At 37.7% G+C, this 19155-nt stretch overlaps 1 protein-coding gene across 4 annotated transcripts in view; it reads right to left on the reverse strand.

Annotated features, from left to right (window-relative positions):
• Positions 1-19155, reverse strand: part of LOC308337873 (ATP-dependent zinc metalloprotease YME1L1-like) — a 64749-nt gene that overhangs the window by 31827 nt on the left and 13767 nt on the right. For 2 of the 4 annotated variants that reach the window (XM_080831417.1, XM_080831419.1), the window contains exons 4-5: positions 17641-17686; positions 15985-16565 (exon numbers count right to left, since the gene is read on the reverse strand). In XM_080831417.1, coding sequence (XP_080687543.1) covers positions 16489-16565; positions 17641-17686 — 123 coding nt within the window. In that variant the 3' untranslated portion in view covers positions 15985-16488. Of the gene's footprint in view, positions 1-3734; positions 3799-15984; positions 16566-17640; positions 17687-19155 lie in introns of those variants that run through there. The other 2 variants (XM_080831420.1, XM_080831418.1) reach the window with 2 other exon arrangements.

Consider the following 19155-nt stretch of genomic DNA (forward strand, 5'->3'; position numbering starts at 1 on the left):
TCCTTGTGATACAGGGATGGTTCAATACATACAAATCAATTAAAAACATAATAATAATAAGAATAGGTAATCAATAACATCTTTAATAGAATAAAAGATAAAAATCATATGATAATCTCAGTAGATGCATAAAAAGCAATTGACACAATTCAACATCCATTCCTGATAAATACCCTCAACAAATTAGATAAAGAAACATACCTCAACATAATAATAAAAGCCATATGGGATAAGCACCCATATATCATATTCAATGAGGAAAGTTTGACAGCTTTTTCTCTAAGATCAGGAACAAGACAAGGATGCCCACTCTCACCACACCAACTCAGTGCAATCAGGCAAGGAAAAAAAAAAAAGTTTTCTGAATCAGAAAGGAAAAAGTAAGTTCTGTCTATTTGCAGATGACATGATTTTATATATAGAAAATCCTAAACATTCCACCAAAAAAAAACTGTTAGATGTAACTAACAAATTCGGGAAAGTTGCAGGATACAATATCAACATACTGATAACAGTAGTGTTTCTATACAATAACAACAAATGATCTGAAAAAGAAATTTAAAATCCCATTTATAATAACATCCAGCACAATAAAATACTTAGAAATATATTTAACTAAGGAGATGAAAAGATTGTGAATAGCCAAAGCAATCTTGAGAAAGAACAAAGCTGGAGACATCATACTTTCTGATTTTAAACTATGTGTAGTAATAGAGCTATAGTAATCACACAGTGCAGTATTGTCATAAAAACGGGCATTTAAATGGAACAGAAAAGAGATCCCAGAAATAAACCCATACACTTAGAGTCAACTAACTTTTGACAAAACATCAAGAGTATAAAATAGGGAAAAATAGTCTCTTCAATAAATGATACTGGGAAAACTGGATATCCATATGCAAAAGAATGAAACTAGACTCATTTCATCATTCACAAAAATCAACTCAAAAAGTATTGAGGACTTGAAGGTAAGACCTGAAACAACAAAATTCTAGGAAGAAAATATTAGAGGTAAGCTCCTTAATGTCTTGGCAATGACTTTTTCTTTTTCTTTCTTTCTTTCTTTTTTTTTTCTTTTCTTTTTTTTTTTTTTTTTTTGGATACTAAAAGCAAAGGCAACAAATGAAAAATATATGTATGGGATGGCATCACACTAAAAAACTCTGTGCAAGGGTGTCTTGCTGGCTTGGTCAGTAGAGCATGCAACTCTTGATCTTGGGGTTGTAGGTTTGAGCCCCATTTTGGGCATAGAGATTACTTAAAAATAAAATCTTGTCTAAAAAATTAAAAAAGAAAAAGCTCTATGCAGCACAGAAAACCACAATAAAAGCAAAAGGCAAGCTATGAAACAAGACAAGGATGTCCATTCACCACCTTTATTCCACATATTACTGGAAGTTCTATCCACAGCAATCAGACAACAAAAACATATAAAAGGTATCCAAATTGGTATGGGAGAAGTAAAACATTCACTATTTGGAGATGACATGATACTATATATAGAAAACCAAAAAGACTCCCCACAAAACTGCTAGCACTGATAAACAAACTCAGTAAAGTTGCAGGATACAAAATTAATGCACAAAAATCTGTTGTATCTCTACATACCAAAAATGAATCAACAGAAAGAGAAATTTAAAAAACAATCCCTTTTACAAGTACAACGAAAATAAGAAGATACCTAGAAATAAACCAAAGAGATGAAAGGTCTGTACTCTGAAAACTATAAAAAACTGAAGAAACAAACTGAAAATGACACAAAGAAATGGAAAGACATCCCATACTCATGGATTAGAAGAATAAATATTGTTAAAAATGCCTTTGAAAAAAAAATGCCTTTGATATCCAAAACAATCTACACATTTAACACAATCCTATCAAAAAACAATAGTATTTTTCACAGAACCAGAACAAACAGGTTTAAAATTCGTATGGGATCACAAAAGACCTCAAAGAGCTAAAGCAATCTTGAAAAAGAAAAGCAAATCTGGAGGCATCACAATTCTGAAATGCAAGTTATATTACAAAGCTGTAGTAATCCAAACAGTATGGTACTGGCACAAAAATAGACACAGAGATCAACTGAACAGAGTAGAAAACACAGACATAAACCCACAATTGTATGGCCAATTAAATTATCTCTGACAAATCAGGAAAGAATATCCAATGGGGAAAAGTTCTTTCAACAAATGGTGTTGGGAAAACTGACAGCAACATGCAAAAGAATGAAATTAGACTACTTTCTTTCAACATACACAAAAATAAATTCAAATTCAAAATGGATTAAAGACCTAAATGTGAGACCGAAAACCACAAAAATCATAGAAAAGAGCAAAGACAATAGTACCTCTGGCATTGGCTATAGCAATTTTTTTTCTGGATAGGTCCCTGAAAGAAGGGAAACAAAAGCAAAAATAAACTGTGGGAACTACATCAAAATAAAAAGCATCTGTGCAGTGACAGAAACAATCAACAAAACTAAATGGTAAACTATGGAATAGGAGAAATTTACAAATAACACACCTGATAAAGGGTTGACATACCTAATAAAGGGTTAGAATCCAAAATCTATAAAGAACTTATAAAGCTGAACACACACAAAATGAATAATCCAATTTTAAAATGTGCAGAAGACACAGACATTTTTCCAAAGAAGACTTACAGATGGTCAACACACACATTTGAAAAGATGCTCATTATCATATATCATCAGGGAAATGCAAATCAAAACTACAATAAGATATCACCTCATACCTGTCAGAATGGCTCAAATAAAAAAACACCGGATATCAGGAGTGGTGAGGATGTGGAAAAAAAGGAACACTTGCAATGTTGGTGGTGGGAATGCAAACTGGTACAGCCACTGTGGAAAACACTATGGAAGTTCCTAAAAAAGTTAAAAATAGAAATACCCGACAATCTAGTAATTGCGCTACTGGGGTTTTTTTTGGGGGGGGGTGGCGGGGTTGTTCTTGTTTTTGGTTTTGCTCTACTGAGTTTTTAACCAAAGATTACAAAAACACTAATTCAAAGGGATCCACGCACCCCTATATTTACTGCAGAATTACTTAAACAATAGCCGAGATATGGAAGCAACCCAAGTGACCATTGAGAGATGAATGGATAAAGAAGATGTGGTATATATAAAATGGAATATTTTTCAGCCATAAAAAAAAGAACAAACATGGTTAAAACTAGAGAGTATAAGGGTGTATAGAGGGAGAAGGAGCAAGATGGCAGAGGAGGAGGAGACCTAATTATCATCGGGTCCCAGGAGTTCAGCTAGATAGTTATCAAACCATTCTGAACACCTACAAACTCAACAGGAGATCGAAGAGAAGAGCAACAATTCTAGGAACAGAAGAGCAACCACTTTCTGGAAGGTAGGATGTATGGAGAAGTGAATCCGAGGTGATGCACAGGAAGATAGACTGTGGGGGAAGGGGCTGGCTCCCAGGAAGTGGTGGAGAAGCAGAGCACAAAATCAGAACTTTTAGAAGTCGACTCCACTGAGGGACCTCTCTCCAGAGGCTAAGCAGGGGTTAGAGCCCTCTCGGGAACAGTGTGGTTACAGAAAGACCAGGGGTGTCTGAGTGTGGCAGAGCTCCCAGGTTTCAGAGCAGGGAAGATGGCAGCAGAGATGGAGCCGAGGAGGGGCTCTCAGCTCGGGGTTACCTTCAACCGTGATCTCAAAGAGCAGGGACCACACAAGTGGCTGATCCGGGGAGACTCACCTTCCTCTTCCGGGAAGAACAGGATGGCAGGAATCTGCTGGGCTTGGAGACTCCAAACAGGGCCCTGCACCAGAGATAGAAACACTCAGACACAGGCTGGGTGAACTTGGAGTGTGGCCAGAGACCAGGGAGACGGGAGAGATTGACGCTTTTCTCTCAGGGCGCACTGAGGAGTGGGGCCCTGAGCTCGTGGCTCCTCCAGCCAGAGATTGGGAGACCGGCATCATTATTCCCGTCCTCCAAAGCTCTACAGAAAGCATTCAGGGAACAAAATCTCCCGAGAACAAAACTGTGCAGATTACTCAGCCTGGCCCCTGGCAAAGGCAGTGCAATTCCGCCTCGGGCAAAGACATTTGAGAATCACACAGGCCCCTCCCCCAGAAGATCAGCAAGAACATCCAGCTGAGGCCACGTTAACAGATCAGTGAGAACTGCAGAACTCCAGAGCTAAGGAATACAACACATAGAATTCATGGCTTTCCCCCCATGATTCTTTAGTCTTTCAAAGTTAAATATTTTTAATTTTATTTTTTTCTTATTCGGTTTTTAAAATTTTTCCTCTTTCCTATTTTAAACTTTTAAAACTATTTTAACTTATCAATACCTTTAAACAATTTTTTTTTAATTTTCATTGTTATAGTCTATCCCTTCATTGTATTTAACCTTACTTTTTGTATACATATAGGCTTTTCTTTCTTCTGGGATACAGTTTCTTCTAACAGATCAAAATATACCTTAAATCCTGTGCATGGCTTTGTTTCAGTCTCCAGCCTGCTCACATTCTTTCCTCTTTTTTTTCAACCAACTTATCTTATCAATTCTTTTTTTTTAATCGCTCAGCATCAGGGAAATACAAATCAAAACCACAATGAGATACCACCTCACACCAGTCAGAATGGCTAAAATTAATGAGTCAAGAAATGACAGCTGTCGGCGAGGATGTGGAGAAAGGAGAACCCTCCTACACTGTTGGTGGGAATGCGAGCTGGTGCAACCACTCTGGAAAACAGCAGGGAGGTTCCTCAAAAAGTTGAAAATAGAGCTATCCTATGACCCAGCAATCACACTACTGGGTATTTACCCTAAAGGTATAAGTGCAGTGATCTGAAGGGGCACATGCACCCAAATGTTTATAGCAGCAATATCCAAAATAGCCAAACTACAGGAAGAGACTAGATGTCCATCAACAGATGAATGGATAAAGAAGATGAGGTATATACACTGGAATATTATGCAACCATCAAAAGCCCAAAATCCTGCCATTTATGATGATGCAGATGGAACTAGAGAGTATTATGTTAAGCAAAATTAGCCCACCAGAGAAAGACAATTATTATATGATCTATCTGATATGAGGAATTTGAGAGGCAGGGCAGGGGGTCATGGTGGGTAGGAAGGGAAAAAAAGAAACAAGATGGGATTGGGAGGGAGACAAACCCTAAGAGACTCTTAGTCTCAGGAAACAAACTGAGGGTTGCTGGTGGATGGAGGGGAGGGATAGGGTAGCTTGATTATGGACATTGGGGAGGGCATGTGCTATGGTGAGTGCTGTGAATCACGTAAGACTGATGATTCACAGACCTGTACCCCTGAAGCAAATAATACATCATATGTAAAACAAAACAAAACCAAAAAAACTAGAGCATAAAGCTAAGTGAAATAAGTCAGTCAGAGAAAGACAAATACCATATGATTTTACTCATATTTGGACTTAAGAAATAAAACAAATGAACAAAGAGGGGAAAAAAGAGAGACAGACAAACCAAGAAACAGACTCTTAACTAGAGTAAAGAAACTGATGGTTTCCAGATGGGAGGTGGGTGGGGAGATGGGTGAAATCAGTGATGGGAATTTAAGAGGGCCCTTGTGATGAGCACTGGGTGATTACATTTTTTTTTAAAGGCAACCTATGAAATGGGGAAAACATATTTCCAAACCATAATCAATAAGTCATTAATATCTAAAATATACAAGGAACTCATGCAATTCAATAGATAGCTAGATAACCTAATTGAAATATGGTCAAAAGACCTGAACATTTTTCCAAGACATAAAAACACATCCATGAAAATGTGTTCAACATCACTTATCACCAGAGCAACGAAATCAAAACTATAGTGAGAAATAACTTTATACTTCTTAGAATGTCTAGTACCAAATGAAAAAAAAAAAAAAAAACCCAAGAAGTACCAAATGCTGCTGAGAATGTGGAGGAAAGGAACCCTAATATACTCTTGGTGAGAATGTAAACTGGTACAGGTACCACTGAAAACCGTACGGAAGTTCCTCAAGAAGTTAAAAATAGAACTACCATAGGATCCATGAATCCCACATCTGGTATATGTATCCAAAGAAAATGAAATTATCTCAAAAAGATATCTATCCTCCTATGCTCCCAGCAGTGTTCACAACAGCCAAGGTACAGGAAAAGCCAGTTTTCATTGATGGATGAGTGGATAAAGTAAAAAAAAAAATAAAAATAAAAATAAAAATAAAAAATATATATATGTCTGTGTGTGTATATATATACACATATATATGTATATATATATATACACATATATATACACATATATATGTGTGTGTATATATACACACACACATTTATATATGTAAATTAGCCTTTGAAGTAAGGAAATCCTACCATTTGCAAGAACACGAACGGACTCAGAAGGCATTATGCTAAATAAAGCAAGCAAGAGAAAGATAAATACTGCATGTTACCATGTATATGTGGAATCTACAAAAGTTTTTTTTTTTTAAGTTGAACTCATATAAACAGAGCAGAATGGTGGTTTCAGAGGCTAGAGAGTGGGGAAAATGTGTAGAGGTTGAGAGAAGGACATAAGCTTTTAGTTATAGCATGAATATGGTTTGAAGATCTAATGTGTAACATGGTGACTATAGTTGATAATTCTGTGTTGTATAATTGAAATTTGCTAAGAAACTAAAACCACTGTTCTCACTAAATAAATAAATAAATATGTGGGGGGCAGAATGCATTAACTAACTAGATTTTGAGAATCCTTTCACAATGTATACATATATCAACCCGTCACACTGCACACTTTTTTTTAGAGGTTTTTTTTTTTTTTTTTGAATTCTAGTTAGTTAACATGCAGTGCAATATTGATTTCAGGAGTAGAATTCGGTGATTTATCACTTACATAAAACACCCAGTGCTCATCACAACAAGTGCTCTCTTTAATACCCACCATCCATCTAGCCCATCCCCTACGCACCTCCCTCCATCACCACTGTGTTTGTTCTTTATAGTTAAGAGTCTCTTATGGTTCGAGGTGCACCTGGGTGGCTGTCGTTTAAGCAACTGCCTTCAGCTCCAATCATGATCTCAGGGTCCTGGGATGGAGCCCCACATTGGGCTCCCTGCCCAGGGGGGAGCCTGCTTCTCCTTGTCCCTCTCCCTTCTCCCCCCTGCTCATGTTCTGTCTCTCTCTCCCAAAGAAAGAAATAAAATCTTAAAAAAAAAAAAAAAAGAGTCTCTTATGGTTTGGTTCCCTCTCTTCTTTCCCCTCCCATATGTTCATCTGTTTTGTTTCCTAAATTCCACATATGAGTGAAATGATCTGGTATTTGTCTTTTTCTGACTGACTTATTTTGCTGAGCATAATACACTCTAGTTCCATCCACATCCGTGCAAAAGGTAAGATTTTATTCTTTTTAATGGCTGAGTAATATTCCATTGTACATATATACTACATCTTCTTTATCCATTCATCATGTCGATGGACATTTGGGTTCTTTCCATAGTTTGCCTATTGTTGATAAAGCTGCTATAAACATCAGGGGAACTATACCTCTTTGAATCTGTAGTTTTGTATCTTTGGGTAAATAACAAGTAGTACAATTGCTGGATCATAGGGTAGTTCTATTTTTAACTTTCTGAGGAAACTCCATACTGGTTTCCAGAGTAGCTGCACCAGTTTTCATTCCCACCAAAAGTGCAAGGGGGTTCCTCTTTCTCCACATCCTTGCCAACACCTGTTATTTTGTCCATTGTTAATTTTAGCCATTCTGGCAGGCATGAGGTGGTATCTCATTGTGGTTTTGATTTGCATTTCCCTGATGATGAATGATGTTGAATATCTTTTCATGTGTCTGTTAGCCATCCGGATGTCTTCTTTGTAAAGGTGTCTATTCATATCTTCCTCCCATTTCTTAACTGGATTATTTGTTTTCTGGGTGTTGACTTTGGTAAGTTCCTTATAGATTCTGGATACTAACCCTTTATCAGATATGCCATTTGCAAATATCTTCTCCCATTCCATAGACTGCCTTTTACTTTTGTTGTTTCCTTCACTGTGCACAAGCTTCTTATCTTGATGAAGTCCCAATAGTTCATTTTTGGTTTTGTTTACCTTGCCTCTGGTGATGCGTCTAGTAAGAAGCTGCTCTTGTCAAGATCGAAGAGGTTCCTGCCTATGTTCTCCTCCAGGAGTTTGATGGTTTCCTATTTCACATTTCAGTCCTTCAACCATTTTGAATTAACTCTTATGTACGGTGTACGAAAGTGCTCCAGTTTCATTCTTCTGCATTATGTTATCCAGTTTTTCCAAACCATTTGTTGAATATCCATTGGATATTCTTTCCTGCATTATTAAAGCTTAGTTGACCACGTAGTTGTGGATTCATTTCCGGGTTTTCTCTTCTGTTCCAATTATCTACATATCTGTTTTTGTGCCAGTAGGATACGGTCTTGATGACTACAGTTCTGTAATATAGCTTGATATCTAGGATCACAATGCCTCCAGCTTTGCTTTTCCTTGTTCAGGAGTGCTTTGGCTACTCAAGGTCTTTTGTGGTTTCATATGCATTTTAGGATTGTTTGTTCTAGTTCTGTGAAAAACACCGGTGGTATTTTGATAGGAATTGGGTTAAATGTGTAGGTTGCTTTAGTAGCATAGACATTTTAACAACATTTGTTCCAATCCACGAGCATGGAATGTTTTTCCAATTCTTTTTGTCTTCTTCAATTTCTTTCATAAGTGTTCTGTAGTTTTCTGAATACAGACCTTTTACCTCTTTGTTTAGGTTCATTCCTAAGTATCTAATTACATTTTATGCAATTGCAAGTGGTATCAGTTCCTTGATTTCTTTTTCTGCTGCTTCATTATTGGTGTATAGAAATACAACAGATTTATGTATATTGATTTTATGTCCTATGACTTTGCTGAATTCATGTGTTAGTTCTAACAATGTTTTTGGTGCAGCCTTTCAGGTTTTCTACATAGAGTATCATGTCATCTGCAAAGAGTGAAAGCTTGATTTCTTCCTTGACAATTTGGATGCATTTTATTTCTTTTTGTTGTCTGATTGCTGAGGCTAAGACTGCCAGTACTATGTTAAATAGTAACAGTAATAGTAATGGTGAGAGTGGATATCCATCTTGTTCCTGACCATAGGGGGAAAGCTCTCAGTTTTTCCCAGTTCAGGATGATATTACCTGTGGGTTTTTCTTATACAACTTTTATGACATTGTGGTAGGTTCCATCTATCTCTACTTCATTGTGGGTTTTTATCAAGAACAGATGCTGTAGGGACGCCTGGGTGGCTCAGTGGGTTAAGCCTCTGCCTTCTGCTCATGATTTCATGAAATCATGAGGTCATGATTTCAGGGTCCTGGGATCGAGTCCCGCATCGGGCTCTCTGCTAGGCAGGGAGCCTGCTTCCTCCTCTCTTTCTCTCTGCCTGCCTCTCTGCCTACTTGTGTTCTCTCTCTGTCAAATAAATAAAATCTTTAAAAAAAAAAAAAAAGAACAGATGCTGTATTTTCTCAAGTGTTTTTTCTGCCTCCATTTAGAGGATCATATGGTTCTTATCCTTTTATTAATGTGGTGTATCACATTGATTTGTGAATATTGAACCACTCCTGCAACATAGGAATAAAACCCACTCGATCACGGTGAATACTTCTTTTAATGTATTATTCAATTTGATTTGCTAGTCATGTTCATCAGAGACACTGGCCTGTAGTTCTCCTTTTTAGTGGGGTGTCTGTCTGGCTTTCACATTGTACATTTTACAGCTAAACATTTTTTTTAAAAGAACAAAAATGTAGTCATTCCCATTGTCTGATTAGTGGTCCCTAGCCTTAACCTTTATTTCTTTTTAAAAGCAGATCCTCGGGCGCCTGGGTGGCTCAGTCATTGAGCATCTGCCTTCAGCTCAGGTCATGATCCCAGGGTCCTGGGATCAAGTCCCGCATCGGGCTCCTCACTCTGTGGGAAGCCCGCTTCTCCTTCTCCCACTCCCCCTGCTTGTGTTCCCTCTCTCACTGTGTCTCTCTCTGTCAAATAAATATATAAAATCTTAAAAAAAAAGAAAACCCTCAGTTAATGAATAAAAAAAACCATATTCTCAAATAATGAAAAACTAATTATTTTAATACATTTTTTAAAGACCCAAAGAAAATGTATTTAAAAATGCAATTACCCCAATTTAAATTCCTATGGCTAGGTCAGACAGCAGACTGGATATGGCAGAGGTGACAATTAACTAGGAAAAGAGAAGAAATAATTGAAAATATAAGGAGAGAGACCAAAAAACAACCATGGAAACAAGAAAAAGAGGTTAAGAGATATGAAGTTTAGATAAGAAAGCCTGAATATGTTTTGAGATACCAAATCATAGAAGCCAAGTGAAATTTATTATGTAGTTAGACAGGATATAGTACATCATAAGTTTTTGTTGTAGTGGTCAATGATTTAGTAGTTGCATATAACACCCAGTGCTCATCCCAACACGTGCCCGCCTTAATACCCAACACCCAGTTACTCCCTTGTTTGTTTCCTGGAGTCCAGAGTCTCTCATGGTTTGTCTCCCTCTCTGATTTCATCCCATTCCATTTTCCCTCCATTCCCTGTGGACCTCAACTCTATTCTTTATGTTCCACATATGAGTGAAACCATATGGTAATTGTCTTTCTCTGCCTGACTGATTTCACTTAGCACAATCCCCTCCAGCTCCATCCATGTCAATGCAATGGTGGGTATTCATCCTTTCTGATGGCTGAGTAATATTCCATTGTATATATAAACCACATCATCTTTATCCATTCATCTCTTGAAGGGCATCTCGGTTCCTTCCACTGTTTGGCTCTTATGGACATTGCAGCTATGAACATCGGGGTGCTGTGCTCCTTCTTTTTACTACATCCTTATCTTTGGGGTAAAGACCTAATAGTGCAATTTCTGGGTCATAGGGTAGCTCTACTTTTAACGTCTTGAGGAAACTCCACACTGTTTTCCAGAGTGGCTGTACCAGCTTGCATTTCCACCAACAGCACAAGAGGATACCCCTTTCTCCACAGCCTCACCAACACTTGTTTCCTATCTTGTTAATTCTGGCCATTCTAACCGGTGTAAGGTGGCATCTCATTGTGGTTTTGATTTGAATTTCCCTGATGGCTAGTGAAGTTGAATATTTTTTCATGTGTCTGTTAGCCATGTGGATGTCTTCTTTGCAGACGTGTCTGTTCATGTCTTCTGCCCATTTCTTGACTGGATTGTTTGTTTTTTGGGTGTTGAATTTGAGAAGTTCTTTATAGATCTAGGATATCAGCCCTTTATCCAAAATGTCATTTGCAAATATCTTCTCCTAGTCTGTGGATCGCCTCTTAGTTTTGTTGACTGTTTCCTTTGCTGTGTAAAAACTTAGATTGATGGAAGTCCCAAAAATTCATTTTGCTTCTGTTTCCTCTACCTTTAAGGAGGCATCTTGAAAGAAGTTGTGGCCAGTGTCAAAGAGGTTACTGCCTATGTTCTCCTCTAGGATTTTGATGGCTTCCTCTCATGTTGAGGTCTTTCATCCATTTTATCTTTGTGTATGGTGTAAGATAGTGGTCTAGTTTCATTCTTCTGCATGTGGTTGTAGAGTTTTCCAAGCAACATTTATTGAAGAAACTACCTTTTTTCCATTGGATGTTCTTTCTTGCTTTGTCGAAGATTAGTGGAATGTAGAGTCCATTTCTGGGCTCTCTGTTCTGTTCCATTGATCTGTGTGTCTGTTTTTGTGCCAATACGATACTGTCTTGATGACTATGGCTTTGTAATATAGCTTGAAGTCAGGCATTGTGATGCCTCAGTTTCGGTTTTCTTTTTCAACATTCCTTTGGTTATTTGGGGTCTTTTCTGGTTCCACACAGGTTTTAGAATTATTTGTGTTAGCTCTGGGAAAAATGTCTATGGTATTTTGATAGGGATTGTATCGAAAGTGTAAATTGTGCTCTGGGCAGCATAGACATTTTAAGGATGTTTATTCTTCCAATCCATGAGTATGGGATGTGATTTCATCTCCTCAATTTCTTTCATAAGTGTTCTGTAGTTTCTGGAGTACAGATACTTTGCCTCTTTGGTTAGGTTTATTCCTAGGTATATCGTGGTTTTTGGAGCTGTTGTGAATGCAATTCTAATTATGGAACATTATTAAGATAAATAATAAGACATCCAAATCTAGACACATACGAGTATACCTGCAGTAAACAAACACAAACAAAAAAGGTGTTTCCCCCCCCCCATGACTAAAATCTTTAAAGTAACCAAAAATTGTGGGGAAAAGGAGCAGAGTGGGGAACAGATTATACTCAAGGGAGAAACAGGTAGTCACCTGATTTCTAAAGAGCATTTATGAAAGACAAAGGACAGTGGAATGACATTTTCTGTATGATCAATGAAAATAACTATTCACCTAGGACTCTCTGTGCAGTGAAAATGTATATCAAGAGTAATAGGAAATAAAGACATTTACTTACTTTTAAAAATTTTTTATTCATTTGTAAGAGAGTCAGAGAAGAGGAGAGAAAGAGGGAACACAAGTGGTGGGTAGGGGTAGACAGAGTGAAAGAAGACTCCAGGCTGAGCAGTGAGCCTGAAGTGGGGTTTGATCCCAGGACCCTGGGATCATGACCTGAGCCAAAGCCAGACATTTAATCAACCGAGCCATCCAGGTGCCCAATAAAGACATTTAAAATAGAGGTTTATTACCTGGCAGTTCTCACTCATGAAAATTTTATGAGACTGACGCGCTACCTACTGCGCTAACGAGGCACCTTCATGAAAATTTTAAAGTGTGTACATAAACAAACAAAAGAAAAATAATCCCAAATAGAAATTCTGAGATGTAAGAAGAGAGGAAAAAAGTTAAATATATAGTTCAATTTAAATGCATATTGAGAGCATGATATGAAAGTTATAAAAATGTCGATTATTTTTTAAAGATACAAGACAGAAAACACAAAGCAACAATACACATAAGTTTGAAGCCAAGTAAATTGAGTTAAACGTATTCAATATCCCTTGTATTAACATTATCCATAGACAGAAGAAAATCCTCACTATGATATTAGCATATCAATAGTAGCAATGTATGAAACAAATGAATGAAATCACAACTTAATTCAGTTTACCTGAGAAATGCAAGATTGGCTTAACATGAGCACATAATGTAATTCACCACACTGACAAATTAAAAAAATTATCTCAATATATGCAAAATAAACATTCATTCATTCAACATTCATCCATGATAAAACTTAGAAAACTAGTAGTATAAGAGATCTGTTAATATAATTGTAAAATAAAGACCCTAGGTGACCCTATAATAAATGCTCTTTGGTGTTCTCACCTTTTATAATCCTTTTCCCTTAAGTGTAGCCAAGATCTGTGACTTGACTCTAGTCATTAGAACATGGCAACTGTAAAGGACCCTTGCAGGTATAATTAATTGTTCATTTCGAGTTAATCAAAAAGAGATTATTCTATGTAAGCCTGATTGAAGCAGGTGAAATCCTTAAAAGACGACTGAGCCCTCTCTGCAGGGAAATTCTTATTGGCCTCGTGAAGTAAAAAGCCACAGTGGAGAGGTCTACCTGGCAAAGAACAAGGAACAGCCTTGCTATAGACTGAACATTTCTGTCCCCCCGGCTCCCAAATTAGTATGTTAAATCCTAGTGTTCAATGTAATTCTATTTGGAGATGGAGACTTTGGGAAGTGATTACTCATGAAGGTTGAACCCTCATGAATGGGATTAGTGCCCTCACAAAGGAGTCCTGAGAGAGCTCCCATGGCCCTGTGTAGTACGAAGAAACAGGAGGAAGACCACCCTCTATGAACCAGGAAGCAGGCCCTCACTGGACACTGAATCTGTCAGTGCCTGGAATTTGGACTTCCCAGCCTCCAGAACTGGGAGAAACAATATAATAAAATAGTTTAGCAAGATAGGTGAATCTAAGCTCCATATGCAAAATAATTTTATTTCTATAACCTAGCAACAGGAAATGAAATTGATTTTTTAAAATAATATTTATAGTAGGATCAAAAGTATCAAATAACTGGGAATAAATCTAAAAAATATCCACAAGACCTTTATAGGAAATTTTGTAAACATTGAGAGTTAATCAATTAAAATTGTGTTTGGGAAAACTCAGTATTAGGAGAGAGAAAACACAAGCAGGGGGAGCAGCAGGCAGAGGGAGAACAGGCTCTCCAATGAGCTCGGAGCCCAATGCGAGATTCAATCCCAGAACCCTGGGATATTGACCTGAACCACCCAGGCATCCCTGATCTGAATTTTATCATAAGGAAACATAAGAAAAACCTGCACTGAAAGACATTCTACATTACTGGAATTAACTATTCAAAAGATTAAAAGTCATGAAAATCCGGGAAAGACTGACTAAGGAACTGTTCAAAACTGAAAGAGACTAAGAGACGCAACATCTGAATTAAATACATGGCTCTGAACAGGAACTTTCTTGCTGTAAAGGATATTACAGACAAGTGACAAAACTTAAAAAGAGCATGAGGACTAAATGATTAAATGATAGAACGTATAGTGTGCTTAGGTGGCTCAGTCGGTTAAGCAGCTGCCTTGGGCTCACGTCATGATCCCAGGGTCCTGGGATGGTGTTCTGTATCAGTGTCTGTTTTCAGCAAGGAGCTTGCTTCTCCATCTCTCTCTGCCTGCCACTCTGCCTACTTGTGCTCTCACTGTCTCTCTGTCAAATAAATAAATGAAATCTTAAAAAAATAAAAAGAATGTATAGTTGACATGGTTTGAATGGGTGCAGTTATATGAAGATTTTTTCAATAAATGCATGACAGTACTACAAGTGTATTTTCTCTTCCTTATGATTTTTTTTAAAGATTTTATTTATCTATTTGATAGATCACAAGTAGGCAGAGAGGCAGGCAGAGAGAGAGGGAGAAGCAGGCTCCCCACTGAGCAGAGAGCCCGATGTGGGGCTCGATCCCAGGACCCTGAGATCATGACCTAAGCTGAAGGCAGAGGTTTAACCCACTGAGCCACCCAGGCACCCCCCTTATGATTTTTTAAAAGATTTTTATTTATTTACTTATTTATTTGACAGAGAGCGAGAGAGAGATCACAAGTAGGCAGAGAGGCAGGCAGAGAGAGAGAGGAGGAAGCGGGCTCCTTGCTGAGCAGAGAGCCCAATGTGGGGCTCGATCCCAGGACCCTGGAATCATCACCTGAGTCAAAGGCAGAGGCTTTAACCCACAGAGCCACTCAGGTGCCCCCTCTTCCTTATGATTTTAATAACATTTTCTTCTCTCTAGCTTACTTTATCGTAAAAATATAGTACACAGGTTAATTAACTGTTTTTGTACAAGTAAGTTTTCTGGTCAACAGTACTCTTGGGGAGTCAAAAGTTATTCACATATTTTTGACTGCAAAGGGTCAGTGCCCTTAACCCCTGCATTATTTAAAGGTCAACTGTATTAGAATTAATTGTCTGATTGTCAAGGTTGTACCGTAGTTATGTGGAATGTACTGACTTGTAGGATATAAATGCTATGAGAATCAGGCATAATTTAACAATTGTCTTGCAAATGGTTCTGGGGTAAAAGTTCTTTTTTTTCTTCTAATGTTAAGACTGTTCTCAAAAAGTAAATAAAAAATAAACAGAAAAGGTGAAAAGCCTTAGGCAAATCTTATTTCACCATGAGGGAAGAGCTATGAATCACTATTTATTTATTTATCCATTTATTTTATTTTTTGAAAAGATTTTATTTATCTATTTGACAGAGAGAGAGAGATCACAAGTAGGCAGAGAGGTAGATGGAGAGAGAGATGGAAGCAGGCTCCCCGCTGAGCAGAGACCCTGATGTGGGACTCGATCCCAGGATCATGAAACCATGATCTGAGCTGAAGGCAGGGGCCCAACCCACTGCGCCACCCAGGCGCCCCAGAATCAGTATTTAAAACTAAAATCATACATAGGTTTTATGGCACTATAAAAATTAGAATACATGCAAACATTGACAATAAACTTAGCAGCAATATATCAAAATAATGTCTGTCTAAATCTCTAGGTTCATATGTAGTAATAAAAATTGGGAAATACCAAAAAGTTATCAATTAACATAACTGAAGTGTTCATGAAAACTTGGTTGGTTGGGTGCTGTTTAGAAAGCTGGTATTTGGGCAGCCTGGAGCATGTAAAACCCATAATGCTGATTTCCACATAAAAAATCTGCTTAAAAGTTAATTAGCTGCCAAGAAACATAGCTTAAAATATTATATAAACGTTCATTACACACATGATCCAAAAATATATTCCTTTAATAAAGATTTTTACATATCATCCATTTAATAGGAAACAATTAAAATGTTGTATAAACATCCAGTAAATAAATTTTTACTATTTATCTTTCAGATGCTATACTTTTTCTTCAGAAACTGTGAGTAATCTCTGTATGATTTCAGTACATCATCCTAATTTGAATGTCTTTCAAAAGTAGATTCTAAAGAGGTGGCCCCAACAGATGAGTGTGATTCAAATTCAGCAGCAGCTGAAAAGGAAAAAAAATTAGTCTTTATCTACAATACTTCATTCTTAACTAAAAGTTAGTAAAAAAACAAAGTTGAAGCCTTATGAGTGTTATGAAGAACGAAAAATATCTAATACAACTACAATATAAAATACAAGATTACTTTTAAATGCATTTTGCTCATGGTTGCCCACTGAGGTAATTGCTATTGTGGATAAATATCAGAGCTTCTGTTTTCCTCATTACAAGATGATAACAGAGCCCACCCATGAACAATCATATACGACAGACTGAAAAATCAAACAGGCAACTTTCAGAGTTGAACATAAGAACACAGAAGGAAAATGCTAGTTTTCTATCAATATTGTCTGCTTTTTGGTGGAGGGTATATGTAAGTTGATACCTGAAGGACAGGGAAGAAGTGTGCCAGGTAGAGGGAAGACGCATATACAAAGAACATACACAGAGAGTGAGGAACAACACTTGTGGAATTGCAAGTAGTCGACGCTGAAGAGGTGCGAGAGCAAAGCAGCAGAGTAGGGTAAATGTTAGTGATAGAGAAAGTTTGAAAAATATGGCTAGAACCAAACTGATTTGGGTGTTTTTATTCCATGTACGGAGCTTGGAATTTTACCCAAGGGCAAAAGGTAAATCAATGAGAAAATCAATGACTGAAGATTTAAATGTCACCTGTCAAGTGACAGCTATTTGAACTATAATTGCTTAACTAAGTATTACCTAAGACAAGACTGTTTTTTGGGGGGGGGGCATATCATTAGCAGAAACAAGGATTTGAGAAAGCCCACATATTCAGGTTGACAGTTCCAAAGGGATGGCAGAAGTGAAGGAAGATTACAGCTTGAAATAACAGATAAATAGGCATTTGGAGATTTTCTTTTTTAAAGTCTGAAACACAATGACTAAATGAGGAATAAATATATTTCTCATTATGTTTATATTTTACATTTTATTAGATATATATTAAAAATTTTAACATACTACCTATTATCCAAACAATGGAAAGCAATGCCATTTACCATTCATAGTCTATTTCAGAAATCAATGACCATCTTAATTCAGAAATTTGGCAACATACCTTCCTCTACTTCTCTAGCTATATTTTTTTCCAACTCCTGCTGCATCTGAAATAAGTAAAATATTATTTACAATGTTCAAGTTAAACAAGAGACATTATTGTAGGAATTATATATAGCTTATGAAGTGTGAACTTAAAATAACACTATTATGTCCTCCATGTTGTTATGCTCCACAAATAAGTGAAACCATATGATAATTGACTCTCAAGAGAAGAAGGGAGTTGAGGGAAATTGGAAGTGGAGAGGAACCATGAGAGACTACAGACTCTGAAAAACAATCCGATGGTTTTGAAGGGGCGGGGGGTGGGAGGTTGGGGGACCCAGGTGGTGGGTATTATGGAGGGCACAAATTGCATGGAGCACTGGGTGTGGTGCATAGACAATGAATTCTGTTACACTGAAAAGAAATTAATTTTAAAAATTTCATATAAAACCACTATTAGAGAATAAAAGTAAGTTAGGGATTGCTTAAATAGAAAGATAATCACATAAATAAAATAAATCCCTACTTATTTTAATCTTAGGTAACAGAAGAAATACATGTAATGCTATTTAGATAAATCTGATAAAAAGTACAATTAATATTGGTCTATTAAATATACAAAATTTCTGGAAGAAGAGGAATATGGCAGAGCCATAGGGGACCATAGTTTTGTCCAGTCCCTGGAATTCAGCTAGAGGTTTCAAATCATTCTGAACACCTGTGAACTCAACCTGAGATCTAAGAAAAGAACTGTTATAATTCTACAAATAGAAAAGTGACCACGTCCTGCAAGGTAGGAGGTGTGGCGTGGAGAAATGAATCCAAGATGATATATGGGAAGATAAACTCTTGGTGGGGTGGGGGGCATAAACCGCTTATCAGAAAGTGATATAGCAGTGGCGTGCAAACTGGAACTTTTATAAGTCCAATCTGGTGAGGGACATCCCTGCTTGAAAAGCACTCAGGTGGAGAAGTAGGTCGGAATCCTAGGTAGAACTGCCAGATCTCAGGATCCCCGAGGTCACAGAAAGAATGGGGTGCCTGAGTATGGGAGAGTTCCCAGGTGTTTCAGCAGGGAAGCCAGCTGCAATCAAAGAGCAGAGGAGGGGGCTTTCAGCTCAGTGTTGCCATTAACCACAAACCCCATCCCATTGGGTAACGGCTCTTAGAGCAGGGGCCCAACACACAGAAAATCCAGGGCAAAACCTCCCTCCCTCCCCCTGGAGGAGCGGCATGAATGCATGCCACAGGAGACTGCAAAGTTTGGAAACTCCAAAGGGGGTTGCATGGCTGAAATAAAAATGCTCAAAGGCTGGGCGTATACAGAGTGCATACAGAAACCAGGGAGACAAGAGTGATTGACAGCTTTGCTGTGAGGGCACACTGAAGAGTGGAGGGTGCCCGCTTTCAGCTCTGGGCTGGACACTGGGAGGCTCACATTTTCATTCTAATCCTCTCAAGCACTGCAAAAGCCACAAAGAGGGATCTGGAAGCCCTTACTTAGCCTGGCCCCCTCGCAAGGGCAGTGCAA

This window comes from Martes martes (assembly GCF_963455335.1).
Source record: "Martes martes genome assembly, contig: scaffold_65, whole genome shotgun sequence".
Taxonomy (NCBI): Eukaryota; Metazoa; Chordata; class Mammalia; order Carnivora; family Mustelidae; genus Martes; species Martes martes.